This window comes from Scophthalmus maximus, chromosome 17, assembly GCF_022379125.1.
Source record: "Scophthalmus maximus strain ysfricsl-2021 chromosome 17, ASM2237912v1, whole genome shotgun sequence".
NCBI classification, from domain to species: domain Eukaryota; kingdom Metazoa; phylum Chordata; class Actinopteri; order Pleuronectiformes; family Scophthalmidae; genus Scophthalmus; species Scophthalmus maximus.
This window is the reverse complement of record NC_061531.1, coordinates 9,489,241-9,515,537: the sequence shown is the minus strand read 5'-3', so window position 1 is coordinate 9,515,537 and position 26,297 is coordinate 9,489,241. Positions and strand designations below refer to the sequence as shown.

The window sequence follows — 26,297 nt, the reverse complement described above, 5'->3', positions numbered from 1 at the left end:
GGGATTTATCCTTTTCTAAGTGTTGCCTGCAGGACGTTATAGCTTAGTCAGAGCCTGGCATCTGTTAGCAAGTCATTTCCACAGCATGCCTAAGCTGTTTGCGCCCCAAAACCCAACCACTTTCACAGGGGAATGGCTGCGTGTGTGTGTGTGTGTGTGTGTGTGTGTGTGTGTGTGTGTGTGTGCGTGTGCGTGTTCCAAAGTGCGACACTTCTACTGCATGACCACAGTCGTCGACACGGGGAGAACCTAAGTGAGTGGATCGCGTTTTACAGTGTTAAACGGGAGCATTGATGCCACTGTGTGCCAACACGTGGGCAAATGGTTCGATGATGAGTGTGTACGGGGAGTTAGTTGAGGTCTGTGCCCGCGGCATCAGCAGCACTGCGGCCACCACCACCACCACCACCACCCCAGGCTAATAACACCCAAAGCACAGCCTCATGGCTTTGACATAACAAGCTGAGCTGCCAGTCTCCCACGGACAGACTTATGAACCATGTCATTTACAGTAATGTGATACTTTATTGATCCCACGGGGAGGCCCTTTCCGTTCGCCCTTCACCGCAGAGCAGCCTCCCCGGAACACTCTGGTGGGATAACTTGTCGTGACGTTCTCTTAACAACAAACGTTTTGAATTCTCATCGCAGTGAAATATTTCAAACCGCCATAAATCTGTAAGGCATGCGAGGGTGCTACACATCACACTTTGAGGTGAAATGCTTACTCTCTTTGGAGTCGTGGAAACAGACTAATTCTGCCGCTCTCACTGTTTAAGCTCCCGGGTCCCACACTTGAAACAGGGATGTACAGGCGCAATCGCCACAGACCAATTGTCCCTCCCTGGCATGGTTGGAAGTGCACAAATGCCACACAGCAGCTTAATGAAAATGTCACAGTATAGAGAAGCTGCATAACAGCTGTTTTTTTTTCCCCAGCTGGGCATAGCGGTGTTATTACAACCTGCCTGAAACGTAACAGTATCTGTGCTTCCTCTGCTGACTTGATGTGGGCTGCAGGGAGACTAAAATGTAAAAAAAAATGTATATGTTTCCTTCTCAATTAGTGCGAGTGATGAAGTGAAAGATGATGAAAAAACATCAACAGTTACACAGATACTGTTTCGTAAGTGATCCAGTTGCATCTGGAGGACAGACAGAGCAGCGGATAGAGTGAACGAGAGAACACAAGATGGCAGATGTGCCTTGGTGCGTGTGGATCTTTAGACACGAGTGTCTTTGTACGTGTGTGTGTGTGTGTGTGTGTGTGTGTGCCCGCACTGTGTTTATGCATGCGTGCACTCTATACTCTTCCTGTACACATCAATCAGGATGGTGCATTTGGGAGGGTAATTAGTGGACTGCCGCAAGCATCCCTTTTATGATTGTTCTCTATTTTTCCACATTCTCTTTTCGCAGTCGACTCACCTTCATCTCATTCATGCTTTTATGTTCGCATGTGTGCGCGCGCGTGTGTGTGTGTGTGTGTGTGTGTGTGTGTATTCATATCAATATGAAAAGTAGAGCTAAAGGATAAACCTCGGGCAGAGCTGGTGAGACAAATTCAGGGCACCTGCAACATGAAGAGAAAAGTAAAACAACCGAGTCATGAATTTAGACATGTGAAATCCGTGGTGACGTAACTCGCCAACTAACAATATTCCCTCATCAAAGTTAACACCGAAGTTCTATGTTAAAGTTTTTCTGCGTCATGTAAATACAAATCAACCTTTTTGCATTTTAAAGTTGAAAAATAAAGAAAAGACATCATGAACTGCAGCAGCAGTGCTGTCTTGTTCTGTCCCGTTTAATTATGCATTATAGCGAAACCACTAAAGGCTACAAGGGCAGGCCCACAAACCGTGATCAGCTTTTTGTTTCGCTGCATCTGGAGAGGTGCTCCACCAGGTTAAGTCAAGATACTTAATATGCTAGCTATGTAAGAAATATTATGCTCAGTGGGTTTTCAGCATACATTAGAATACATATGGAAGGCAAGACTGACTTTCTGTAAAAAAGGGTCAATCTCAGTGGACGCACACAATGAGACACACTGCGTCTTTCTCTCTCCCTCTTCCTGCTGCAGATACCAGCCTGGAAAGGAAGAATAAGCCTCGGTGCAGTGGATTAAGACAAAAGAAAATATACAGCGTGTGAAATGAAGCAGACTCCCGGAGGCAGCTTGTGTGTGCCTGGGTCATGGAGCAAAAGCATGACACCCCCTGCGGAGCCTGTTCATCCTAGCATGTGAAAAAGAAAGAAAGGGAGCGGGACGTTCAGAGGAGGGCGCGAGAGCAAGGCGGTGCCCATGGCCAATGGACATGGAGCTCATAGCAGACTGTCGGCTGTGATTTGGCCGGGCACGGCTGGCACTGCCCTCTGCAATTAGCTCAGCCGCTAATCTAATGGATGCTGCCAGGAGCCAAAACGAAGGCCGAGGCGTTCACACAAATGCACATACAAACACACACACATACGCAGATTGAACAAACTCAAAATGCGTACGCAAACGGACCGCAATCTCTGTGTGTGTCGGTCCGTGGCACAAACACTATGCCGCTCAAATGAAGATGAATGTCCCTCCGCCTAAGTCTGTTTTTGTGGGGCAGGCGTTATGAGTCTTCATGCAGTGCGGATATCTCACAATCCTTTTCGTGGTTTCCATCTTTTGTTCCTTCACATCTCTCTAGTTCAATGTCTGCTTTACATAAGCATCAAATCATCAGATGCATATGTGCCATCTGTTGTGCCCCCTGAATTCAAGTGTGAAGCGATATTCTGGTGTCAACTGATTTTTGAATTGGGATTCAAAATGTATTACAGCACATTATCATCAATACATTTTCAAGTTTTGACCTGAGGCTACGCAGGTTTATCATCCAGTATTGAGACTGTTCCAAGTTAGTGAAATATGCAAAAGTTGCCTGTGCAGATTTTTTAAATTTTGATAAAACATTGTTTTACAAATGGCTATTATTTCTTAAACAACTGCACGGACAGCAAAGGCCTAGATTTTTGCTAAATGAAAAAAAAAAAGTGATTCCTGGAGTCTGACCTGCACATAAATGGATGAATACTGGAAGTGAGTGACAATGTTTTGTTACTGTCTGTACTGTAGTTTAGTCCCCCCCCCCCCCCATACATTAGACAGTTTTGGTGACCTGTCATCCTGCATCATCAGCCCTAACTCGACTCGCAAGGAGAAAATGCGAAAATGTCTAGTGAGAATGAAAATCACGCTGCGTTTAATAGCACCTGACAGCCCTAATAATCTTCTTAGAGCTTAGAAACCCGGTGCACAAATAGATATAATGCAAGCAGTTGAGCAGTAGAGACTAGTTCAGTGTAGACATCATATTATAGAATCATATTATAGAATTCAGACTTTAAGTCAAAGTGAACTAATTCAGTCATGAACCTGACATTCACCCTCATTGAAGTTCATGACAGCATAAAGGAAGATGTTGAGTTATCTTACCATCTATCGAGCCTTGCTTTCAAGAGCGGACAGACTCGCTTTGCTCAAATCAATTTCCCCCAAAAACGACATAACAGACAAGCGGATGAGTAATTAACGCTGACATAAAGTTGCTCACCCTGCCATGACGATGAAGAAGTCCAGCCTGTTCCAGGTGTCCCCCAGGTAACAGCGACGGCCAAAGATCCCGAGAGCCACCATCTTCACCACCATCTCCAACGCGAAGAAGATGTAGATGAACGCGTCGAAGGCCTGAAAGAGAGGGAGAGAGGGAGATAAAGTTGGAGGAGCGAAGAGGAGCTAAAAGAGGGCAGAAGATGCATTCGGTGGTCAGTGATTGAGCCGGACATCTGTGCGCCCTCGTGTGTTCATGAAATGAGTGGGCTCAAGACGCTGTCAGCCTCTTGGTGAACAAGGAGTCATCTGTGGTGAGAACAAATTGTCTGGTTTAAATCGTCTGGTTGAAAAAGAAAAAAAAAAAAAAAGAAAAACTCATTAGTTGTTAACAATAGAGCTAAAGAGAAAAATGCAGATTTTGTTCAAAAGCACAATGAGAGACTGTGAAACTAAATTGCCAGAAGCACACATGCAAAGCTTCTCAGACAATTTTTTTTGGGTTCCGACCCTAACTACTCAAAACAATCAGTGACCTGCTATTTTCACAGTTCAACTGCAGTTTTTTTTTTACAGTTTTCGAGTGTGGCAGGTTCACGCTCAGCAACCGACTCATCCCTTAAACTCACAGGACTTGGGGACAAATTCGTTATTTTCCATCCAATTGTCCTTTCAAACAGCACAAATGTAGTATGCAGGACAGCTTTTAATGTGCCCGTGTGTGTGTGTGTGGTCTTTGGTAATGGCTATGAAAGCACTGGTTGGCAAGTTTGCTAATAATATTGTGAAATGAATGGCTTGAATTTCTGCATTTGCAAAGTGCAAACTGAACGGAATCAGAAGAGATGTGAGAAATGGACAGGAAAACAAAGAAAGTAAATGAGCTCTTTAACAACTTAAAGTGTGATGTGACAGCGAGACATATGATCTCTGCCATGTTGTGCTTATTATGTTCAGATCACTAGCCTAACCCCCTATCATATTTTCAGAATAAAACTCTTTCCCAGTGATTTGCCCTGGGCTCGTTCTGACTCTGTTTGCGGCCTCGTTACACATCCCTCCTTTATGTTGTATAACTCGAGCTGCTGCTTCTTCACAGAGATTTCCAAGGCCGGGAAATTCACAATCAACTCATTGGTCGCAATTTGTGCTTTGTGCTGACGCCAGGGGTTTCCGTTTGTCCGGAAAAAACCCCACCCGCACCCTGTCTGAAACCCATGCAAAAACAAATTGAAAAAAGAAAATTGCTTACCAACTTGAAAAAGAAATTAAAAACTTCAATTGGTAACACACAAATGAAATAGATGTTTATGCAATTTAAGGTTTAAACTTGATCTGCGCGTCGCCAATTGAAGTCATTTTTTCGAACTTGGTAAGCAATTAGTGCACGGCGCCAAACTCCTTCGAATGGGATACCTGGAGTGCCTCTTTGGAACAATTAAGAAATAAAGACTTTGCTCTCCCCTCTGAGTCGTTTTACACACGGTAGCTGTTACGGGTACTGGTGACATGCCGATCTTCTCCGATATATAATCTTGAGTCGACAGGTTAAATGTCACTCAGTTCATAGGTAAAAAAAATCCATCAGGTTTTCAAAGATCACAGGGACTCTCCAGCTGCTGCATGCCGCCCTAGGCTCAGTAAGTGAGCCCTGAGAACAGAGTCAGTGCACTCAACAAATCACGTTGCCGCGAACCAATACACGCGGTGCGATGGGAAAAACAATTTTCCAGAAGTACTTTAAGGTTATTACCTTTTTCTACAGGTTTCGGGCAAAAGTTAGATGTTAAACTAGAGAGCCGACAACCCAGCCCACAGCAGGCCAGACAGCACTGATATGCAGCATGTGAGCAATACGCTTCAGCTGGAGGAGAGCACCCAGTTGAGATCACATTCACCGAGATGAAGGCAGTGTGAATTTGTGTGGATTTATTCACGTTGCAGCCACTAAAAGTGGCAGTGGACGGTGCTGCTGGTTTGACAGCGATCTATACACTTGTTCTGCAGGTGTGGACCGTACTATTTGTTTATTTCCAGGGGTCAAATCTCTAGCGTGTGAACGTGGCGTTGTGCTGGCCTGAGTCTGCGTTTTAGTGCGTTTGAAAGGGCGACACGCGTTCCAATCCCTTCGCATTCACCCGCACACGCATGTACACAAAACCTCACACGAGCGCCAGCTCAACCGGAGGCGGCGCGCGGAGCTGGCGTCAGGCAATGGGGAAGATGAGAAGATCAGTCTCGTGCTGTTTAAATGATGTTTTGATAAATAATGCAGCCTGCACGCTTCGCATGTAATCCGACATTGGCGGCACCAGTCGGATCCCTGTCGCGCTCGGCGGCGGGTGAAAGGGGGGAATGAATTCATCGCTGTTATTTGCCTCTGCTGCCAGCTTCCTCCTCAGTCAGCCTATCAGGTTTCATCATTGACGTGATTTGTGAAGAGGCTGAGGCTGTCTAGCGATGGGCCGTTTCATGATTTGAAATAGGAGCCGGTCGGGGGAACTACTTCATATGCTGTCACTGCGCCGCTTATTTGGCAGGAGGAGAGGACGCGCTAAGTAGGTCATCAGGACTGTAGTGGTACCGTTTAAAATAATGTATGTGTCTCTTTCTCTGTATGTGGAATTAGTGGCTGACAAGATGAATCAGTGTTTCAAACCAAAGGCACCATGAGGACAAATTTTCACTTTACACTCCCAGACAAATTGCAAGGGGAAAAGGGATACCTGACCGTTCTGCAAAGTGTCTGCAGCTCTGAAGCTTTATTCCGATCTAGATAGATTTAAAGGTTAATCCTTTCATGGTGTATTCAGACGTATAATAACAAGAAATCACTGTGCAAATACAGTACAAACAGGGGTTAACTTGGGGCCGACTGGAGAGGACCTCCGTCCTCAGCTCGTGGCTGTGTGTTTGTTAATTTCCGGTGCTTCAAACAATTCAAGGCATTATTTTTAATAGATTTTTTAAAGTGTGATCCATTGTTCAATCCACTTAGACCAAAATGGGCCGTGCTGGGATTATGATGAGAAAAATTAGCTGCTCACACAAGACGCCATGTTTTAATATTTCTGCACAATTGGTATTAAAGGGTCAGTTAATTGGTGTCTGGCTTTGCAGATAATTTTTGGTTCTGTGTGGCAATGTTTTGTAATATACATATATCTGTATTTGTGCCCCCCAAAGCAGGGAAAATTATCAGGTTCAAAAACAATAGAATCAAAAATCCCTGCTACAGCTTTTACTGTGACTATTTCCTTACTCATCTTTTTGTTTTGACATCCTACTTTTCAGTGCAGTGATTATTTTGACTATATTTATATATATACCGTATAGATTGATTGGTATCATGAAATGTTAATATGAACCATAGCCCTGTATCATGTAGTCTGGTCATTTAGGATTGATTGTATTTTTTGTAGGTATTGATGAAGGTGTAGCAGATAAGGTGCATCACATGAACCATGAGGGTTTCGATCCCTGAGGTCCAGGACTCTAAATCCCAATTTAACCCCTGCAGACGGATATCTGAACTGATCCTGAGGTAATGTTTACCTTGTTTGTGGCTATTACTGTATCTCTTCCCTTCAAAAAGTGAGGTGGGGATATTGTATTTCACAGAGGGCCAGAGGCATGTGAGGGCCACTCTAACTATCTAAGCCCTGTCAGCAAAATCTCTCCTGTTACCATTAGCAACCACCAGAACAGGACCCCTCACAGTACCTGGGGAGACAATGAGCTTGTTAGAAAGACAAAGGATGAAGGAAGGGACGGAGAACAAGTGTGTGGGACGGGGGAATGGGAGCGTAACGAGAGGGAAGACGGTACTGCAAGAGGAGGCAAGGAGAGGGAGAGAGACCGTGAAGCAGGAAGTTTTAATACAACAGTGAATACTTTTTTGAAATCTCTGCACAATGAAGCAATAAATAGAGTAGTTTCGTAAAAGCTCCATAAAGTGAGTTCTGCGGGATCCAAACCACACTAATAAATCTCTAATATTTTGACATAAACCTCAAAATAATCAGAAAGTTTGAGGATTCAAAAAAATAAATAATCACCAGAAGTCATGTAGTGTAAAATGAATTAGAAATATGGGACCCTGAGATGCATTCAGGTGACACTGATTTGATTTCCCCATCACAGGCTTGTTCAAGTAACTCAACTTGTAACCTGTGTCCATGTTAAATATTTGGAAAAATCTTAATTAAAACTGTTATTCTAAGCAAAGAGGAGCTTTCCCAGTGTCAAATCATGGCTACACTATATGTTTCAATGGGGGCAGTGCATGGAAACTCTAACATGCTTTGCATAAATTGGATCAGCTCTATCCACAGCACAATCAGGCAGATCAAAATCAAGAAGATCAATTCATCATGCTTGGTTCGCTGAGAAATAGAAAAGCACCTCACCACAGATGCATCATTTGCTAAATAAAAAACCGAAGACTCCAATCGGCAAAAGTGTTCTCCAAAAGGGTATTTTGGTAGTGGTCTCTGAGGATGAGTAGCAGGACCCACTCGAAGACCAGAGAAGACAAGGGAGTCCAGACTCTCCTCCACCCCTTCACCTGACCCTAACCCCACACATTTACGGGGGCACTTGAGGACCGCTGAGAAAACCAAGCGTTCTGTGACATAACGAGAGGCTCTGTTGAACGCTGTCAAATCATGCGGGATAAAACACATTAGAAACAAATACAAAATGTAAGTATATTGAACGGTGGTCACTGAATTCTGGACCCCACTGGAGTTATTATCCACCGTAATTGAGGTGAGACCTGGCTGTAGAGCACATTGAATCAACACAGAGCTCAGATGCAGGTCACTGTGGACAGATTTTCAGTGTCAACCGTCATTAGAAATCGGCAACAAAAGGCATGTAAGGCAGAATTAGGGTCGGTCTTGTCACAACTGAAATTGGGTCTGCCAAATTTGCCTCAGTGAAAAGCAATTACAATCCCTGGGGTACGTACACAGCAGAGTCCACAGCCAGTTGGCAAATCACCAAGTCAGCAACACATAACCTACATCAGCTCAACATGGCTTATAGACAGAACTAAAAGGACACACCACAATAATATGCACTCAAACATAAATACCCTTACTTGATACCAACACCTTCATACAGGGTGAATCAAGTCCACAAACGAGGCAAGCACATGGACACATGTATCTACAAAGATTTGACAAGTTATTATTGGATCGATGATTCGGAGAACAATGACACCAAAGCAGTCTCACACAGTACAAAGGTAAGTGTCTGGGGACAGCGGTGATATAGGAACAATGAAAAAGTAAACCAGATTTTCAATGATTCTACACATATAGAAATCCCCAACAATGCGGAGCGAAGACAGTGTTTTAAACAATAGAATTGCAGCAAAATGTAAGAATAAAAGCTGGCAGGTGAAACTACAGCATTTGTGGCCACTTAACTGCTGGCAATTGTCAAGTGCATCCTCATCACAGACTGATAACATCACATGCCGGCTCCGCTAGACTATATTAAAAACAAGTCCACATTCTCCTGTTCAAAGAGCAGGAGAGCATATAAACCTTCCTGGATGGGAAATATTCAAGCTGCAGTGTCGGCATCACCGCGTGGGGAACAGGGGCGAGAAGAGAGGCACGTTGCTCGGAGTTTATGTCAAACAATTGATCGTTTTGTCGTATCTCTTCCATCGCTGCGCTGACGTGGTAATGTTGCACAAACACACGCACGCACACACACACACACACACACACACACACACACACACACACAGGCGGTCTGCCTTACCTGCAGTATCTGGCAGCGGTCCGAGGTGCAGTCGATGTTCTCGCAGGGCTGGTACATGCCCAGTGTCACACAGTTGAGCAGGATCACCATGATGCTAATCCTCTCGAACCACGTATTAACAGGACTGGGGTTAAGGAGCATTGCAGCTGAGGAGGAAATACACACAGGCGTGCACATACTGTACATGTTTCATACGCTGATGGACGGATGGGTAAAAGCCTGACCTCACCTTCACTCTGATGGACATCTTGCTCCAATCAAACACGACCTGTATGGTTTTAGATATGCATCAATGTATGTTAAAAAGGGGGGGGGGTTACTGTGCTAACAGGATACAGAGGTGTACTGTACATGGGTAAATGGCTACCATACAAATATGTGCAGATCAAATGATAGTTTTTAAAACAATGAACCCTGTAATGAAATGAAATGATTATGCTCACAAATCATTAAGAACATGAAGTCAGTTGCCCACAACTGCTAATTTAGACTACTAATATTATCGTCTTAATATACATAACATGACCACTTTTTAAAATCCAAAATACATTTCTGTATGCAATGACATTATTTTATACAAGATAACCTGCACTAGAAGAATGTTGTTTCCATTATTAGGACAGGTTTGCCCCAACACTATACCACGGGGTTTGGTTCGACAACAATTCTGACAATCATGAATGTCATGAATTTACCATGAACAAATACGCCATCTATCTCGGACTGTCTTTAAAATACAGAGTCATAGATCATCACCATGTTTAACGTATTCTGAATGTTCGGCAATTTTTCTTCCACACACCAAAGTATGGACAAGTGTGGAAAGGGTTCATGTCACAAATTTCAGTCAACACATTCAGTCAATGCATCCGCTCACTGGCTTGTTCACAGCTGCAGTACGTGCAGCACATCACGCAAGCTGCTCACACAGCTGCCACTTTGCCGGTGAGCAATTTATCAATGAAAATGAAGGTGAGAAGTACATTTTCCAGCCAACCTGTTTTTTTTTCTCCTACATGGCAGTCTGCCAAGGCACCAGATAACTGTTTTGATATCTATCCGAAATGCTGAAACTGGTGCCAGTCAAATTCAAAGTTCAAGCCATCTTTTAACAGGCAAATAAAATGAGAAAAGATGCTTAGTATTTTCAAATTTCATTCTGTTGATCAATCAACATAAAAGCATCTCTTCAGTCACCATTCAGGGTTTGTTTATATATTTGTATTGGTAGGCATTTAAAAAAAAAAAAATATATATATATATATATATATATATATATATATGTATAATGTCCTTTTAAAATAAAAATCTGCTTAAATGCATTCCATTGACACACACACACACACACACACACACACACACACATATTACTTAACATGTCTCTCCTTCCTGGAAGCTCCTCTCTGCTGTGTTCACTTTAGCCCTGCTCTCTGGGGTGACATCGTGAAATGGGGAGAAATAGAATCACAATGAGTCTGCCGCTCTCCTCCTACTCTCCTCATTTAACCACAACCCTCCTCTTGCAATGATGCTCCAACACATTTTGGGTAATAGTGCTTTGTTGTTGTTGTTGTTGTTGTTCATATTATTTATTTTCCTTTGTGCACCTCTTCGTCCTCAATATCATTTCAATTTCCCACGTTTCACTTCTCCGCCCTTTTTTCTTTCCATCTCTGTCTCTTTTTTTTCTCGGCTTTTTTTTTATTCATCCCCATGTGTGACAGAGCAAACAACGGAAAGTTTCGTCCTCCCAGCAAAAACCAACGCGGACACTTTGGGGCACATTATTCCTCGACGGGGCAATGAAAAATCAATCAGGCCTGAGCGTGTATGAATGTATGTGCATGTGCATGCATGAGGGTGTGTGTGTGTGTGTGTGTGTGTGTGTGTGTGTGTGTGTGTGTGTGTGTGAGAGAGAAAGAGAGTGTGTGCAGCATTCCCATAGGGCAACTAAGGAACCTGCCCTGAGGTTCTGTATTAGCAAAGCAAGAGCCAGGAATAGAGGCGAGTTCACACCAGGCCCCCTCCAACCCTGACACAGACGGTCTGAGGAGATAGTGGGAAGGAAGGAGAATAAATACACACATATCTACCAAGGCGAGAAGAAGGAGAAGACTTGTTTTGGGACTTAGCTGCAAACAAACAAACAGACGACACCAGACAAAGGACAGAAGCCACGGCAGTGAACTTTTCTCAGCAATCCCTCCAAAGCTCCGAGAACACGGGCCTTTGTAGAGCAGCTCGGGTTGAACGCGCACAACTCCCTGCACGCTACCTCATTACACGGAAATAAACGCCGCCCCTCGCAAGCCCTACGGACTCCATGGGGATGCATCAAAGCTGAAGGTATAGGCAGCATCGGCACTGACATGTGAGGTGAATCAGCGCAGGTTGGAGTTCAGTCTCTTTGTCTTTCCTGACCCCAAGCCCCACTCCCTCCCCGGGGAGATGCAGCCGCGGGCGGCTGACTCACAGCCAGCTGACTCCAGCGCGCGAGCTGACGGCTGGTCGTGTCTCCTCCCTAATCATGCTGGGAGGGAGCTAACCGAGTCTGACACGGCGGATGCTTTGAGGAAACAAAGGAGAGGCGGCGTGCTGTTATAGCATATCAGCATTTAATTTGATTGTTCTTCTGAGGCTATATTACTCTCAAAATGTTCCAAGTGTCTGAGGAGAGACGATCCAGGTGGTTGCATCCTTCTGTCTCTCTTTCCTCTCGTCACCTCTTCCTTTATTCTTGTACTGTGTGTCTAATGGTCTTAGAAAGCGAACAAGTCCTCCTCTCTGTATTTACTCTTTTCCCCTCCTTCTTCCTCTTCACGACATCACTACCTATTTTTATGTCTGCCTCTCTTCGTCAATACAGATTTTTTTAGACGTGCCCTTTTCTTTCATCCTGTCCTGTTTTTTTTTTCCTGTTTGAGGCTGTCCAACTCTATCCAGCTCTCCGTCTCCCTGTTTGACAGGCTATTTAAGGATACTCACTTTGTGTCGCTGATTCTCTTTTTGTCTGCTTGACGGCCTTTGTGATGCATTCAAGAAGTTAAACTGCAGAGCTAAGGAGTTTGACCCTCTTTCTCGTGAACCCTCAGCAGGAAAAGATCTTTTCAAAAGTACTTGAATCGTTGCAATGTACAAGCCAAGGGCTGCTGAGCAAAAACAAATGGATTACTTGAGTGTATTATTTATTTCGGCCTGTTGAAAGTTCTGTCTTTTCCTTCCTGAGTGCAGCATCTCAACATTTTTCCGCAGCAGTCTCGAAACTGAGATAACCATAATCTGCTAAATATTTAATAATTTCACACTTTTGTTTACCTTTTATTTCTGGGCTCATCAGGCTGACATGCTGCCTGATGCTTCTTTTTGGACTGTTATACTCTGCTTCATGACAATAATTTGGCTTCATATTCGTGTAAATAATTGAAGAACTGAAATCTATTTCTGTATATGATTCTCTTCTCTCTTGTAAAACAGAAGAAGAAGCTCGCGAGCGCGTGTGTGTGTGTGCGGCATTTACGTAATCCATGGAAAATGGAATATAGGAATGACTCCGTTAAACGGACGCACCAACTCAACAGCTCTGCATGTGTGTGTGTGCGTGTGAACAGGATGACTCATGACTGAATGAGATCTCTGTAAATTACAAGGTTTTTCAACAGAGCTCCCCTCCATAGTGCCTGTCTGTGTGTGTGTGTGTGTGTGTGTGTGTGTGTGTGCAGACTCTGTGGGAAAACCTCAGGAACAGTCTCACTGAGTGAATCAAAATGACATTCTGCTTCTCACTGTGGCACTGAAGCCTGTGCCTGTCTCCCCTCCCAGTGAGAACACTCCAGGATGAGAGGTCACACGCTGTTACACACACACACACACACACACACACGCACACACACACACACACTCACACACACACACACACACACAAACACACATGCACACACAATGTAAAACCAGTGCAGCATTCCTGCCTTTACTAAAACATACTCAAAACTGACCAACAGTCCCACACAGACACACACATATCCTCCCCCCCGCACCACGGCTTGTGTGACAGCCAGTGTCCCATCTAGTTGTTTTCAAATTCGCTGTCTTGAATGAAAAAGAAATCTGCTGTGCGTGACACAGGGAGAAAGGTCCCAGCTGCTGGACGGAGGCTCCGTCAGTATGACTGAGTGATGTCCAGGTGAACTGCTGCTCAAGCTGTTACAGAAGGTGTCCGTGCACCGTCGCTGGCATCTGACAGGCACACTCCATAGTTGTGACTCTGCAACTGCTGCACTGAGCCCTCGCTCCTCTCCCCGACACTCCCTCTCTCCCTCTCTCTCTCTCCCGTGTCCCTCTCTCCATGACAAAGTAGGGAGGCAGACTGCCAGGAATCTCCGCACCTAGCTCCCTCTCCTCTCATCCCTCTTTTTAATCCCACTTAATTTCCCAGCACCTTGTGGGAAAAAATTGATCAATGAGTCTGTCTCTGTGTCTGTCTGACCCCTCCGATCTGGGGCTGAGCCAAAAAGCCCGACAGATACCAGGAGAACGTTATTAGCTTCCCTGTTTTGGTTACACCATGGCTGACGCATGTCCGGTGACCAAGGCGAAAACGCGCTGAAAGGCCATTACACCGTGCAACCAGTTTAAACGCCATTATGACAAGTTTAAGCCAAAAAGTTGCCTATTAACGGCTTCAAAGGGGAGTTTTAATATTACAAGAGTAAAGTCCTTATTTTGTAGGTGAAAAAAGTCCTAATATTAGGATAATTAAATGTAATGTTAGAGGGGGGATATCAAGATCAGCCTGGGGGAATGTGGAGCATCTTCAGAAATAATGACATACTTCATGTGTTGCCACATGAGCAGCACCACGTCATCATTAGTATCGAGACCTTGAAAAAAGATTGTGGAGGAAAGTGTGTCTATTCTGTTTAAAGAACCGCACAGACTTTAGCTTTTTGTTTTTTATTACAACTTTTTTTTTCCAATCTTATTACTCTTCCTTCATGAAATTACAACCCAATACTTCTAATATACTGATTTTCTTCTCATTTACGACTTTTCTTTTCAGTACCTAATGCTTCTTGCTGATTCCTCACTGTGCCTTTGCCATTGTATAGGCCCACAGAGGATTTCACCTTTTCATCCAGTGTGAGTAGGAATTTACTTTTACACGTCAGAGAGGGAGAGAGAGTTCCTTATATTCTCAACCAAGCCTTTCCCTCCCACAAGCTCTCCTGCCAAAAGGAGCACACAGGAGCACAGGGAATAACAAGTAAAGTACAATCTTAAAAGCCTCGAGCAAACGGTGTTGTATGTTCTAAGTGCCGCTCTGCTCATCTCAGCCAGTGTCACTTCCACATTACCAGCTCCAGAAAAAAGTTTGCTTGTGAGGATAGACTCACGCGTTTCCCATACGCACGTCCTGCGCCTCCCATTCAAAACACTATTTGAAATTTTGGGCATTATGCTTTTGTATTTTTCCCCCAGCGCTAAAATCCGTCTCCTCAAATAAAAATGTTGGCAGCCTTTGAGATAATACAGACAGTCTTTTCAAATAAAGGGCTTCATGAAAAGTATGTGTCATGCATAGAATGATGTCCAAGAACCACAGATTTTCCATCCAATTCCATTGAAAGCATCACACAGTTAGAAAACCTTTTTTTTTTTTGTATTCAAGGTTGAAGTCACATAAAGACAGGTTTATGAAGGTAGGCTATAATTGAAATGGTAGCTTAGGTCTGGAAGTAATAAAGGTGATAGATGAATGACTGAGCTGACATACAATACACTTCAGCTTTTGGCATGGTGTGAGTATTTTGTTTGCACTGGCACAAATAATGGTAATACTAAAAGACTCTAACTTCATTCTTGACTTCTGAACTTTCTCCACTGTGTGTGATTTCAACAAATGCATGAAGCCACTCTGTGTGATGGTCATCATTCCTGTTGATGCACAAACAAATTACTGTTTAACTAGTGTTTTTGTAGCATAAAATTGTTACGTTTTCTGTCATTGCTCCTTTCTTTCCTGTAGCTGTTTAAACAGAATGAAATAATCAGTGGTCAGGCTATTGACCATTGGCTAATCCAGAGCAGGAATTCTACCTGAAGCCAAAAAACAGTGATTCGCGTCACTTTTGATTGTGCATCAGCTATATTTTTTGGGCTCATGCAAACGTAAATGAATGATGTGATGAAATAAGCTGTGATGAATTGAAACAGTTTAATTAAATCAAGACTGTTTTTTATCATTATATCATCATATGATGTTACTATTTTGTTTTCATCTTCTGCCTTTCGTCAACTTAGGTTTGCTTTACTAAATCACCTTTGTCATCAATATAAAGTCAAGAAAGTTATTTAATTCAATTTACTTTTGACAGTGTTTTCTGAAATTTAATTTCTGTGAGTTTCACCTGTCACAGGAGGACATGAGGGATCATTGTTGTTATTATTCAGTATATATTTCTAAAAGATAAGTGTAAGCATCCTCAGCTTGTATCACTCTGTATACCTGCAGTTCAGGGGAAAAGTGCACATGTTGCTATGTCAGCGTGAGCTCAGCAAGATGGAGACATGCCGGCTGTGTTTTTGGACAATTTAAACGAAAAAGTACACAGTCGGGTGGTTTCATATAAACACTGTAGCTTGGCAGTCAGCAGAAATGAGTGAGAGGTTCTTTATCTCTTTCTGTAGAATCAGTGAAGGTGTGCTCCCCTGATAAGTCTCATTGGAGATTTGCAAAGGCAGAAAAAAAATATATGGTGTTTTAAATGGCTTCAACTGTGGTACATAGAATTTAAGAAATCATTTGGGCTTAATGTGCAACTGTGCAACTTCAGTATCTGCTTGAAAGTTTTTTGTTGTAATAGGAAAATAAACAAATGTAGAATGGCGTTTAAGAAGCTGCCATACAATTTGATAATTGCCATCCCTCACACGCAGGCACACAGACGCACATTCAGACACACATATGGCAGAAAAGGCAGTAAGAAACAGAGACGGACAGACACACGGAGCCAACCACACAGCCTGGCATGGCAGGCAGGGACCTCAGGCACCTCGCAAGACAAGCCTATGGCCTGTAACCACGGCAACGGGAGCAGACGGGTCGCCTTTAGCTACCAAAACAACACAAACTGTCTGTGTCAATACTCGTGTGTGTGTGTGTGTGTGTGTGTGTGTGTGTGTGTGTGTGTGTGTGCGTGTGTGTGTGTGTGTGTGTGTGTGTCTGAATGTGGTGTTTGCACAAACACATTTATGCGGGCAAATTTGACACACATGAGTTTGAAATTTTTGCACAAGTTTCTAGTTATGCACAGCGACTGCAGTCACAGACAGAGGTTGATTACATTCTCCATCCATATTTCAGCATTTGAAAGCTCATGGTGAGTGTGTGTGTGTGTGTGTGTGTGTCTGCGTGTGTGTGTGTGTGTGTGACTGCATGTGTATTTCACCTCATATCAGCTCAGCACAGCAGGTGCCTTGCTCCAGTACATTGACGCTGCTAGTGAAGCTGAATGCATTGCAGACGCCATGGGAAATATATGCCAATACTTTCTGTACATGTGTGTGTGTGGGGAGGGGGGATAGAGAAAGGACGACATGACTCAGTGAGATGGAATGAAGGAAACTGAAAGACAGACAGAGGGGGACCAATATAAACTGAGTACAGAGGTGAGTCGTGGGTGACAAAGGATGTCGACAAGAGCGCAAAAGTGAGCACAAAAATTTTGAAAAAGGCATGCACAGGGGAATTAGAGAAAGGTGGGAAGAGAAGGAGAGCCAGATAAAAACAACTACAGAGAGTTTCATGGGTCAGTGGACAGCAGCGCATGCAGTGTGCTCACAAGCCATTAGTTTGAATTTGACACAGTCAGTGTTTTGGAAAAATAACAGACAGGGAGGGAGGAAAAGAAAAAGAGAAGTGATGGCATGACTCCGCTGCTGACATCTGCAGGGACCGGTCAGACTCTGATGTGACAAGGGACCATCCTCACCAGCTCTCAACCGCCGTCCAGCCATCTGTCTTACTCCAACTCCCACCATCTCATTGCATTTGCAAAAATAAAATAGCAATAAAATGACTCATGATCCTCATCAAGAAGCACCACAGACAACCATTTGTGCCTCCAAATGTCAGAACCCCTTTAGTCATGTACCCAGTCATAGCAACCTGGCTGGACACATGTGGTGACACCAGCTGCTCTGTGATCTCTCCCCCAACGTCCCATCCTCCCAGAGCGACTTCTGGACATTGTTTGCTCCCTACTACTATATCTAGAGATCTACCAGTTGTCTTTAGGACGATTAGCAATTTCAGAAAAGACAAGAAGAACAAGAAAAAAGGTGACCACAAATTGTTGACTGACAATCCTGTTCGAGCCTGAGACGTGACTCACAACCTCACACCCCTCATCCATGAGTGGGTCTGCTCTCAACCGGCCGGAACCGACTGCCACACAACACGACACAATTCAGAGTGGAAATCTGTGTCTTGTGGAATCACAATCTCTCAGTTCTGAGAACTGTGATTAATTCACTGGTCTGTGTTATTTCAGTCAATGCCTGCAGCAAAAAACCAATATATATATTATTCAAAGTGGACTGACCAGAACTATTACACTGAGGTTAAATGATCCAAACCAGACTGATGCTGTGAGTTGGGTTATTCTGTTGAAATAAAGGACTATATGTTTTGTTTTTTATTGAGATCTCAATGGCAGATGCACACATTGAGCCAGCAGATAATCAAATGAAATCGATGATTTTTTAGGGAGAATGTGTGTGATATGTGAACTATATTAGATTTCAGGTGTTTTTCTCCCCCTGAGTAGCAGACAAACAACACCCGCATCACTCTCTGAACTGACAAAGTCTGGATAACCAGGACGAGATGGGAATGAAGAGGATCTGGTTGAGAAGGGGAACTGTAAGCCCTCATCTCTCTCATCTCGTCATCCATATTTCAACAGGGGTCTAATGGGCTGACATGATCCCTTGTTGCAAACAGAGGGAGAAAAAAAAGGAGCTGAGGGCTCGGTAAGAGAAGGAAACACGAGACTGGGGCTCGGCTGTGGCCCGGATTAAAAACAATTGCAGAGAGATCCTTTTTTTCCTGTTGTTTTTTTACTATTTCCCTCCATTTGATATGCACATATAATTTTGGCAGGTTTGCTATAGGTAAAATTCATATTTCATTAAACAGGAATACCCAAAAAGCAGGACTAAGAGAAAGATCTCCCACAAGCTCAACCGCCTGCTCACCACGCCACAAGGGTACAGCTTGAACTTTTAGATCTTCTCTCCACTTTCTGCCAGTCCTTTTCTTTCATGGAAATCGATACCCTCGCGATTAGTCGGGCTCCCTGAGGTCCCCGCCTGTAATTGCAGGCATGGCGAGTGGATCCTCGAGCATCACAGGTGTTTCATGGAAGAGGAACAAACAAGTCGAGGGCGGCAAAGTAGATGAAATGAGGCGACACAGAGAGAGAGGGAGACGCTTAAAAGGAATTATGAAATGGCTGTGATCCGTCCATTTGTGATGCTAATTTTCCAGCAGAAAGGTGAAGGTTTCTCTGTTTCTATTTATTCCACTGCGCCTCAATCTCTCTTTCTCTCCGTCTGCGTTTGCCGGTTTTTCTTTCAGCATTGTGAAATGTGTTGATGCATCTGCCATTTTATTCAGCAATAAAAAACAAAAGTCCAAGTCTTACTCATGAAACAACTTTTGATAACAATTTCAAGGCAACCTAATAAAAGTAATACGACACTCGTAGTCGGTTCAAAGCAGGAAAGCGGTAAAGACGGTTGGAGTGGCAGAGCAAAACACTAAATAAAGAGAAAATTATACTAAGTATATTGAAGGTTTTAGGTAAACAAATCCAGACACCAAATCCTGCCCGGTTGGATGGTGGTGAGTTCTGGGGGCGTCGCTGAGGGCGGTAACTGTTTACTTGTATTTACTGTATGAAGCGGCTACACCTGCTTTGTAATGAAAAGAGACATGGAAATCTAACTTCATACAATATGGGACCCTTAATCTCAAGTGAGTTTTGTGTGAATTTCAGTGAAGTGTGTCCAAAATAGAACATTATAGGGATTCGGACGCCATTTGTAGACTTTTTTTCAATGCTTGCTGGCTGCAGATTTTTCACCGTAGCTAAAACCGTCGTGTCCGTGCTGTTCCCTTTTGCCTGGATTTAGATTTTTATCAGGAGATCAAATGACACACGTGGAAATGAGATCACCGGACACGTATTGCACTCACCGCCGTACAAGCCTCGGTTTGCCGTTGAGCGAATGTTGTACACATCTTTGGCGAGTTTGCCCATTGCCATTAAATAATGCAAAATGTGTCTGGGGATGATGGTAGGAATTCATTCTGTCTCTCTGACAGCCTGGCCCAGTTCTCTCACTAGCATTGAGGAGAGGTTCATGTTGTACAAACCATCCCTGCCAAACCCCCATTCCAGAGGCAAAGATTAACCCCCCCACCCCCCAAAAAAAGGGTAACACCCGACAGCAAGTTGGTTTCTTATGTGTGTGTAAAAGTGTGTTAATGAGATAATAAGATTAATAGTTTCTCATTGGGATCTGATGTTTCCCTGTAACGCTTGAGATCAGCGGACTTGTAGAGTCTCACACAGAAAAAGCTTTGTGGCATTTACTGAATCCATAAAATTCATGAAGGCATTCAGTATATGGATGGAGCCTTCTGTCCACACTCTGTGGTCATTTCATCCATATTGCTGTTATGAGGGCAGAACAGACCAGTAGAGCTAATAGTTCCAGAGGACACACGGCCATGAGACACAATGAAGACTTTTTTTTAAAATGGAGGACATTTTTGAGGAGAGGTTATGCGTTATGTCACCTACACTCCGGCCTTTGCCGCCATGTTTGTCGTTGTCAAAAACGTTTGACGTCATCTACGCCGACAAAAAGGGCCACGTTTTGGTCTATGGAAAAACCCACAGAGGCTGTTGCGGACTTGAGCCGGTGCCACACGAATCAACTTCTGTTGTGGCCTACATTTTACCCCAGACTTTGAAGAGCTGCTTTGACAGCTTCCACTCTGCTCCTGTTCTTGCAGCAGTCTCTCTCTCTCTCTCTCTCTCCAGCCCCCAAAGCACCAAAGTAGTCAGTTCCGTGTCCCCCAAGTAGACGCCTAGAGACACAGAGTGACTGACAGCTAACGTGACTGAGAGAGTGAACCCCTTCTTAGCTGGATGCATGTGGAGTAAAGCTTCTAAATCCTGGGGAAATGACACAGTGAAAGTGATGTTCGCTTTGAAATTACACAAGGGAGACTTTACCATGTTCTTTTATATGTTCTAATAAGGAAATGCCAGTGTTGATTCTTTCATCAGTTCTGTGTTGTACATTAGTTGTTTTTTTCTGATATTCAGGGCTACTGTGCTTTATCTTTATAATCGTTAAACGTGACTGCAGCCACTATAACAGGCACACACACACACACACGCACGCACACGCACACACACACACACACACACACACGCACACACACACAGTGACTACATCATTTCCATTTCCCACGTCCTTGTTCTCTTTCACCTCACGTCCCTTTTCTCCGTCCCTCTCTCCCATCTCTCTGTCATGCTAAAAGGGGACGATGACTTTGCGACCCTGCCTAGAATATTTCTGCCCAGTTGATGATGTAACAAAAATCTCAAAAAACACACGCAAACAACCAAGTTAATCTTTTTAACACATAAAAACCGCCGTAGGACAGTTGCACAATACAGTGCTTGACTGTGCATTGGATGTTTCATCTTAAAATATTAATCTTTAATTGAGTGAAAATAAACCCTAATGTTTGTTTGTTTCATAATTGTGAAATCTTATTACCTCTGGGGCTTTTTGTTCTTTTTTCAGTACACTACAATGATTTTTGTACTACTGAAAGCAGGCACACACGCACACACACATACACACACACACACACACACACACACACACACATGCATAATTCTTCCTCAGCTAACCATAAACCATAATTTTCTATTATATTTTTTTTCAGTTGGTTCACTTCAGAAGTTTCTCATTGCTTCTGCTGCAGCGAGTGTGTAGAAAACACTGCAGGTCCAGTGCTTAGTCTTCAGGGCGTGCTGAACCCTGTGAGTTCACGTTCCACTAAGTGATCTGTGCCCCGACTTGCCTTGTTATTTGTTTGCAAGTTAACTTTGCTAAGGACTTTAGTTCGGGCGAAGGGCTCGGAGGGTGAATGAACTTCACCAAGGTTTCTGCATCTGCACGCCCCCTTTCCCTTGTTTCTCTACACCAGCCCTTCGTTTTTCTTTTTTGGGTCCTCATAAGACTACTACAATATTAATATACGGGGTGCTGAAAGACTGAAATGGAAAAGAGGACAGGACTCAATAATGCATAGCACCCACTGCTGTATTGCTACATTAAGGTGAGGCTTGTGCAAAATTAGGACCCCAGAAATGAAGTCAAAGCTTACTTTTTAAATGGCTTTTTTTTTTCTTTTTTTCTTTTTGCTTGCCTCGCTGCAGTTGGTTGGAATAAGTTTGTCTTTATTTCCAGCACGAGTGTGAGAGTTTGGACTGGTGGCACGTCCTATATAGGCATGTCAGCACAGCAGGAGAGCCTGTCTCTACTAATTACTACCTGACACACACACACACACACACACACACACACACACACAGATGCAGCAGCAACAGGAAGCTAGTTATATTGTCCCATTTCCCCTCTGCACTTCATGCTCGGTCAGGCCATTTACGACACCGAGGAAGCAGATGAAGCAGAATGACGAGCCGAGCCGAGCCGAGCTGAGCCGAACCGAGCCGCCACCCTCAACCAGGGCCTTCTTGCATGACCCAGCAGAAATCTTACTGCGACAGAAGCACGACATATTATATATGCAGAGGTCATATTTCTTCCTGCTTCCCCTCTGTGGGGCCACACAGCGACGTTTCCAATTCAACAGAGCCAAGAAAACATGTGAAACTGTTTGTAGCTCTGCATTATTCATCCGCCCAGCTTAGCAATGGCATTGCAAGTTGCTCCCGGCTCCGACAAATGTCATCTGTGATGCTTCCGAGATCCCCTGCAGGACGTCACTATCGCAACGAGAGTCAAATGGCCATTCCCTCCTTTTAATGTGCCTGATAATCAGTCTACTTGTGAACGGCACAGTGTGGCAGCTGCCAATTCTTTCTGCCAAAAAGGTCACTAAAATAAAACGACGACAAAAAGTGGGGAGGACACTTGGAAAGTGGGTTTATCTACAAAATATTAAGAGTTAAGTTTACACAATAACAGGGAGTCGTTTAACCTTCACTGTTTGTCAGCGAGTCCTTGAGGCAGGTAGGGGACACCAGGCAAGGAACAGAGATACAAGACGCTCTCCCGTCCCCCAGCCATCAAGGTGCCCTTGTGCCATGCACGTTAAACTTAACAGCTCCAGCGGGCCTGTTAGACATCGGCACAAGAGTGTGTGTGTGCGTACTGGGCTACGCAGCTGTCAAATAATCAAAACACTGCAATATTAAAAATTGCTGCACTGCGAATTAAAGTTGTAAAATGAGAAAATAGCCCCACGTCCTTTTTGATCATTAAACAGGAGCACATTCAACAGCTACAGTGGCCAACAAGGCGATGACAGAATTCCAAACATTCCACTGATATTGTTGTTGATTTGTCTGATTTGAGAAGGATAGAAAAATCGAAGAATTTTGCATGATGTGACAGAGATATGTTTCAAAAATGTGTCCACCCTTCGCCTGCCATGGAAATAACAGGCCTCGTCATCTCACACTACAACTTCAAATATGGCAGCGGTTGCCAAAGAAAGGAAGCCCATTGAAGCTCACAATGCAGTGAGACAGAAATGAAGATGGAGGAACAAAAGTACTTTTCTCCTATCATTCCATTTCGTTTGAATAAGAGCAATTTCAGTCATACTAATGCTCTAGCTGTCTTCTTTGTATGGCTTCTCTCTTACAGGCAGTTTCATCCTTCTGTGGCTGTGCTGGGGCTAAATCCTCCCTCGAGGCCATGTCAGAGCTTTTGAAGGGACAGGAGAGAGACAAGTTGTGTGTGTGTGTGTGTGTGTGTGTGCGCACGCGTGTGTGTGTGTGTGCGTGTCTACAAAAGCAAAAAATGCCAAATTTTGAAAATCTGTCCTTGGTGACCATCATTTTTCCTGGTTTCTTTACATTATGATGCACGGCGAAGACTGGGAAACAGTCCTGCTCTTCACTAGGTTTAAGGAATACTGTCCTATCCATCCAACTATACTGTCCATGGATGTCAAAGATAAAGACTGAGGTAAAAACAATTCACAGGTGGCGGTCGGGAGGTTTACATTGCATTGCAAATTAGTTATAAAATAAAAAAACAGTGAGCGAGGCCTACAAGCAGCAGAGAAGATAGCAGTGTCATGCAGGCTGCATTAGCTCACTGGTTAGCTACGAGCATAACCAAGGTCAGTTCTTTGCAGCTCAACTGGTTCCATTGATATTAATATGCTGTGGCAGTGACTGCACCCTGTGGGACCACGTCTCCGCAGGTTGGCAGGCTCAGGTATGGCGATGCACAATAATGCATTGCTCACACACATGCACACGCACACACACACGCACACACACACGCAAGCACTAACGCACACGCAATATGGAGCAGACATGCAGAGATTTGAAGCCGTTGAATCAGGGTTAATTTAATTTTCTTTTTTTTTTAATAAAATCTAATAATGTAGACTATAAAGGTTCCCACTACACCTTACAAAATTAGTTGATTCCTTGATATACAGCATCACTAAACACAAACTGCAGACGCTACCACCCAAACCGCTTGTTCTCTCTCTGCGGGAAAATATAACAATACGGAGCTAGCAAAAGTGTTCATTTTTATAATATTAATGAAGCAGTAGAATATTTACAGTAGAAGTGATCTTAAAAATCAGTTTGACAAGCTAGATTTTAATTCAGCACACAGGTTCACCACATATGTGTGCATGGTTACTCTACTCACTGAAATTATATGTAATGAAGACGTTAAAACATTAAAATCATCTGACAGCCGCAAGTTGAATGGAGATCACTTTAGCTCCTCACCAGCTCCCACATTTACAACCAAAGGAATCTTGGTAGTGCGATGAATGATCATGTGACTCGACAATAAGGTCGAAACAAATACACTATACTTTGGAACTTTAAGCGGACGAGCTGCTGCTTGTTAATGTCGATTGCCATCTCAATTTTTTTTAAATTTTGATAAAACTAAAACAGTATTTCTAACAGCATTTCTAAATCATCTCTTTTAAATTGCTTGACATGGCCAATGGAAAAGTAGAAAATGACACCCGCCCAGTATCAGTGTTGTCAATTCACCGTGACGTCTACTCACTGACTTGCCGATGGCTCTGTGAGTGATGGGATGTCTGTCACCCTGACTCTTTCTTTGTCTTCCCCTCTCGTTCTGCAACACCCTCCTCCATCTGCTTAACTTTGACTTACAGGTCGCTGAAGCAACGTTTACTCCGAGAAACAGACGGAGACAGGATGCAAGAGGAGAAGAGAGACAGAGAAGTGGGCAAGCGATAAGAGGGGGAGAGAGAGAGATGGGGACCCTATTAATCACATGTGGCAAGGCAGCAAATTCAGCATATTCTTAAGGAGTAGCTCACACATCGGCAACACTGTCCTCTAATTAATGCCCTGGGAAAGAATATCTCATAGACTGAATCCTTTGCATTTAGTTTTTAGGCTATTTTGTATTGATCCATGCAGTAAATTGTCCTGTGAGATTGAGATAAATATTGGTGGCCTCGGCCTTGGAATTACACCAAACAATATTGGTCATTTACATGTCAATATGAAGCGCCAGGGCGCACAAAATCAACTGCAATCAACGAGAATGCTGTCTGAATGCAATCTGTACAATGATCCCATTGTTAGGAAGAAAAATTTGGCTCAGCATGTTGAGAGATCAGCTAACTCTTCTGACACTTGTGTACCGGACCTTGCAACAGAGACGTTCTTTAGTCTGCATTTGGGTCCTCGTCTGTTTCTTTTGGGGACCTGCGTGTTCACTAAAGTTCACTAGGGATGTTCTGATCAATAACTTAGAGTGGTATGAAACAGAACGCGTCGGAAGGGTCAAAGTATCTGTCATGTTTCTGCAAATGCAACAATAGTGTATACACACATTTCACGCAATGCAATTCACACATCCACGCGACACCTAACAGTCGGTTCAGTGTCGATCATGACACTCTGAGAGGAAATAAAAAGTAATGGAAGTGGGTGAGGGTGAGGGACGCATAACTGAAACAGATAGAATGAAAAACAAATGTGTCGTGATAACATTATTTAAAAAGTGCTTGGCTCTCTGCAGGACCTGGCTGTCTTTGCACTCCGGCTCACACTCATTTGACTGGGAAAATAGCCAAAAGGACACGCGCGCGCGCGCACGCACGCACGCACGCACGCACGCACGCACGCACGCACGCACGCACGCACGCACACACACACACACACACACACACACACACACACACACACACACAAAGACAAAATTGTACAGAACTGTGCTGTCAAGTGTCATTTGTGAGAAAGATAGCGCGCTGGGTATTACTATTAGTAACAGGATGAATCATCTTATTTTGTGTGTAGGTTCAGGGCGTCATGCACTGTACGTAGTCGTGGTTGAAGGACGAAGGCAATGTGTGTGTATGTGTATCTGCTCGCCTAGCAAAGGTATAAGTGGAAAGATGTAAGGTGGTGCCTGCATATCTGTGCTTGCACAGCAAACAAAAACACAGCACTAAAAACCCTAAGTGTATGGTCAGTGCAGTAGGTTGAAATAATCCGAGACGGATCAACCAGTTTGCACACACAGAAGTCGGGGCCGAGGTCAGCCCAGTGAAACAAACCGCGGGTGAGAA

At 43.8% G+C, this 26,297-nt stretch overlaps 1 protein-coding gene across 3 annotated transcripts in view; it reads right to left on the bottom strand.

The window, feature by feature from the left end:
- cacna1ia (calcium voltage-gated channel subunit alpha1 Ia) overlaps positions 1 to 26,297 on the bottom strand; it is a 126,025-nt gene that overhangs the window by 54,443 nt on the left and 45,285 nt on the right. For all 3 annotated transcript variants that reach the window (XM_035614439.2, XM_035614443.2, XM_035614442.2), the window contains exons 3-4: positions 9,371 to 9,482; positions 3,597 to 3,730 (exon numbers count right to left, since the gene is read on the bottom strand). In XM_035614439.2, coding sequence (XP_035470332.1) covers positions 3,597 to 3,730; positions 9,371 to 9,482 — 246 coding nt within the window. The remainder of the gene's footprint in view (positions 1 to 3,596; positions 3,731 to 9,370; positions 9,483 to 26,297) is intronic.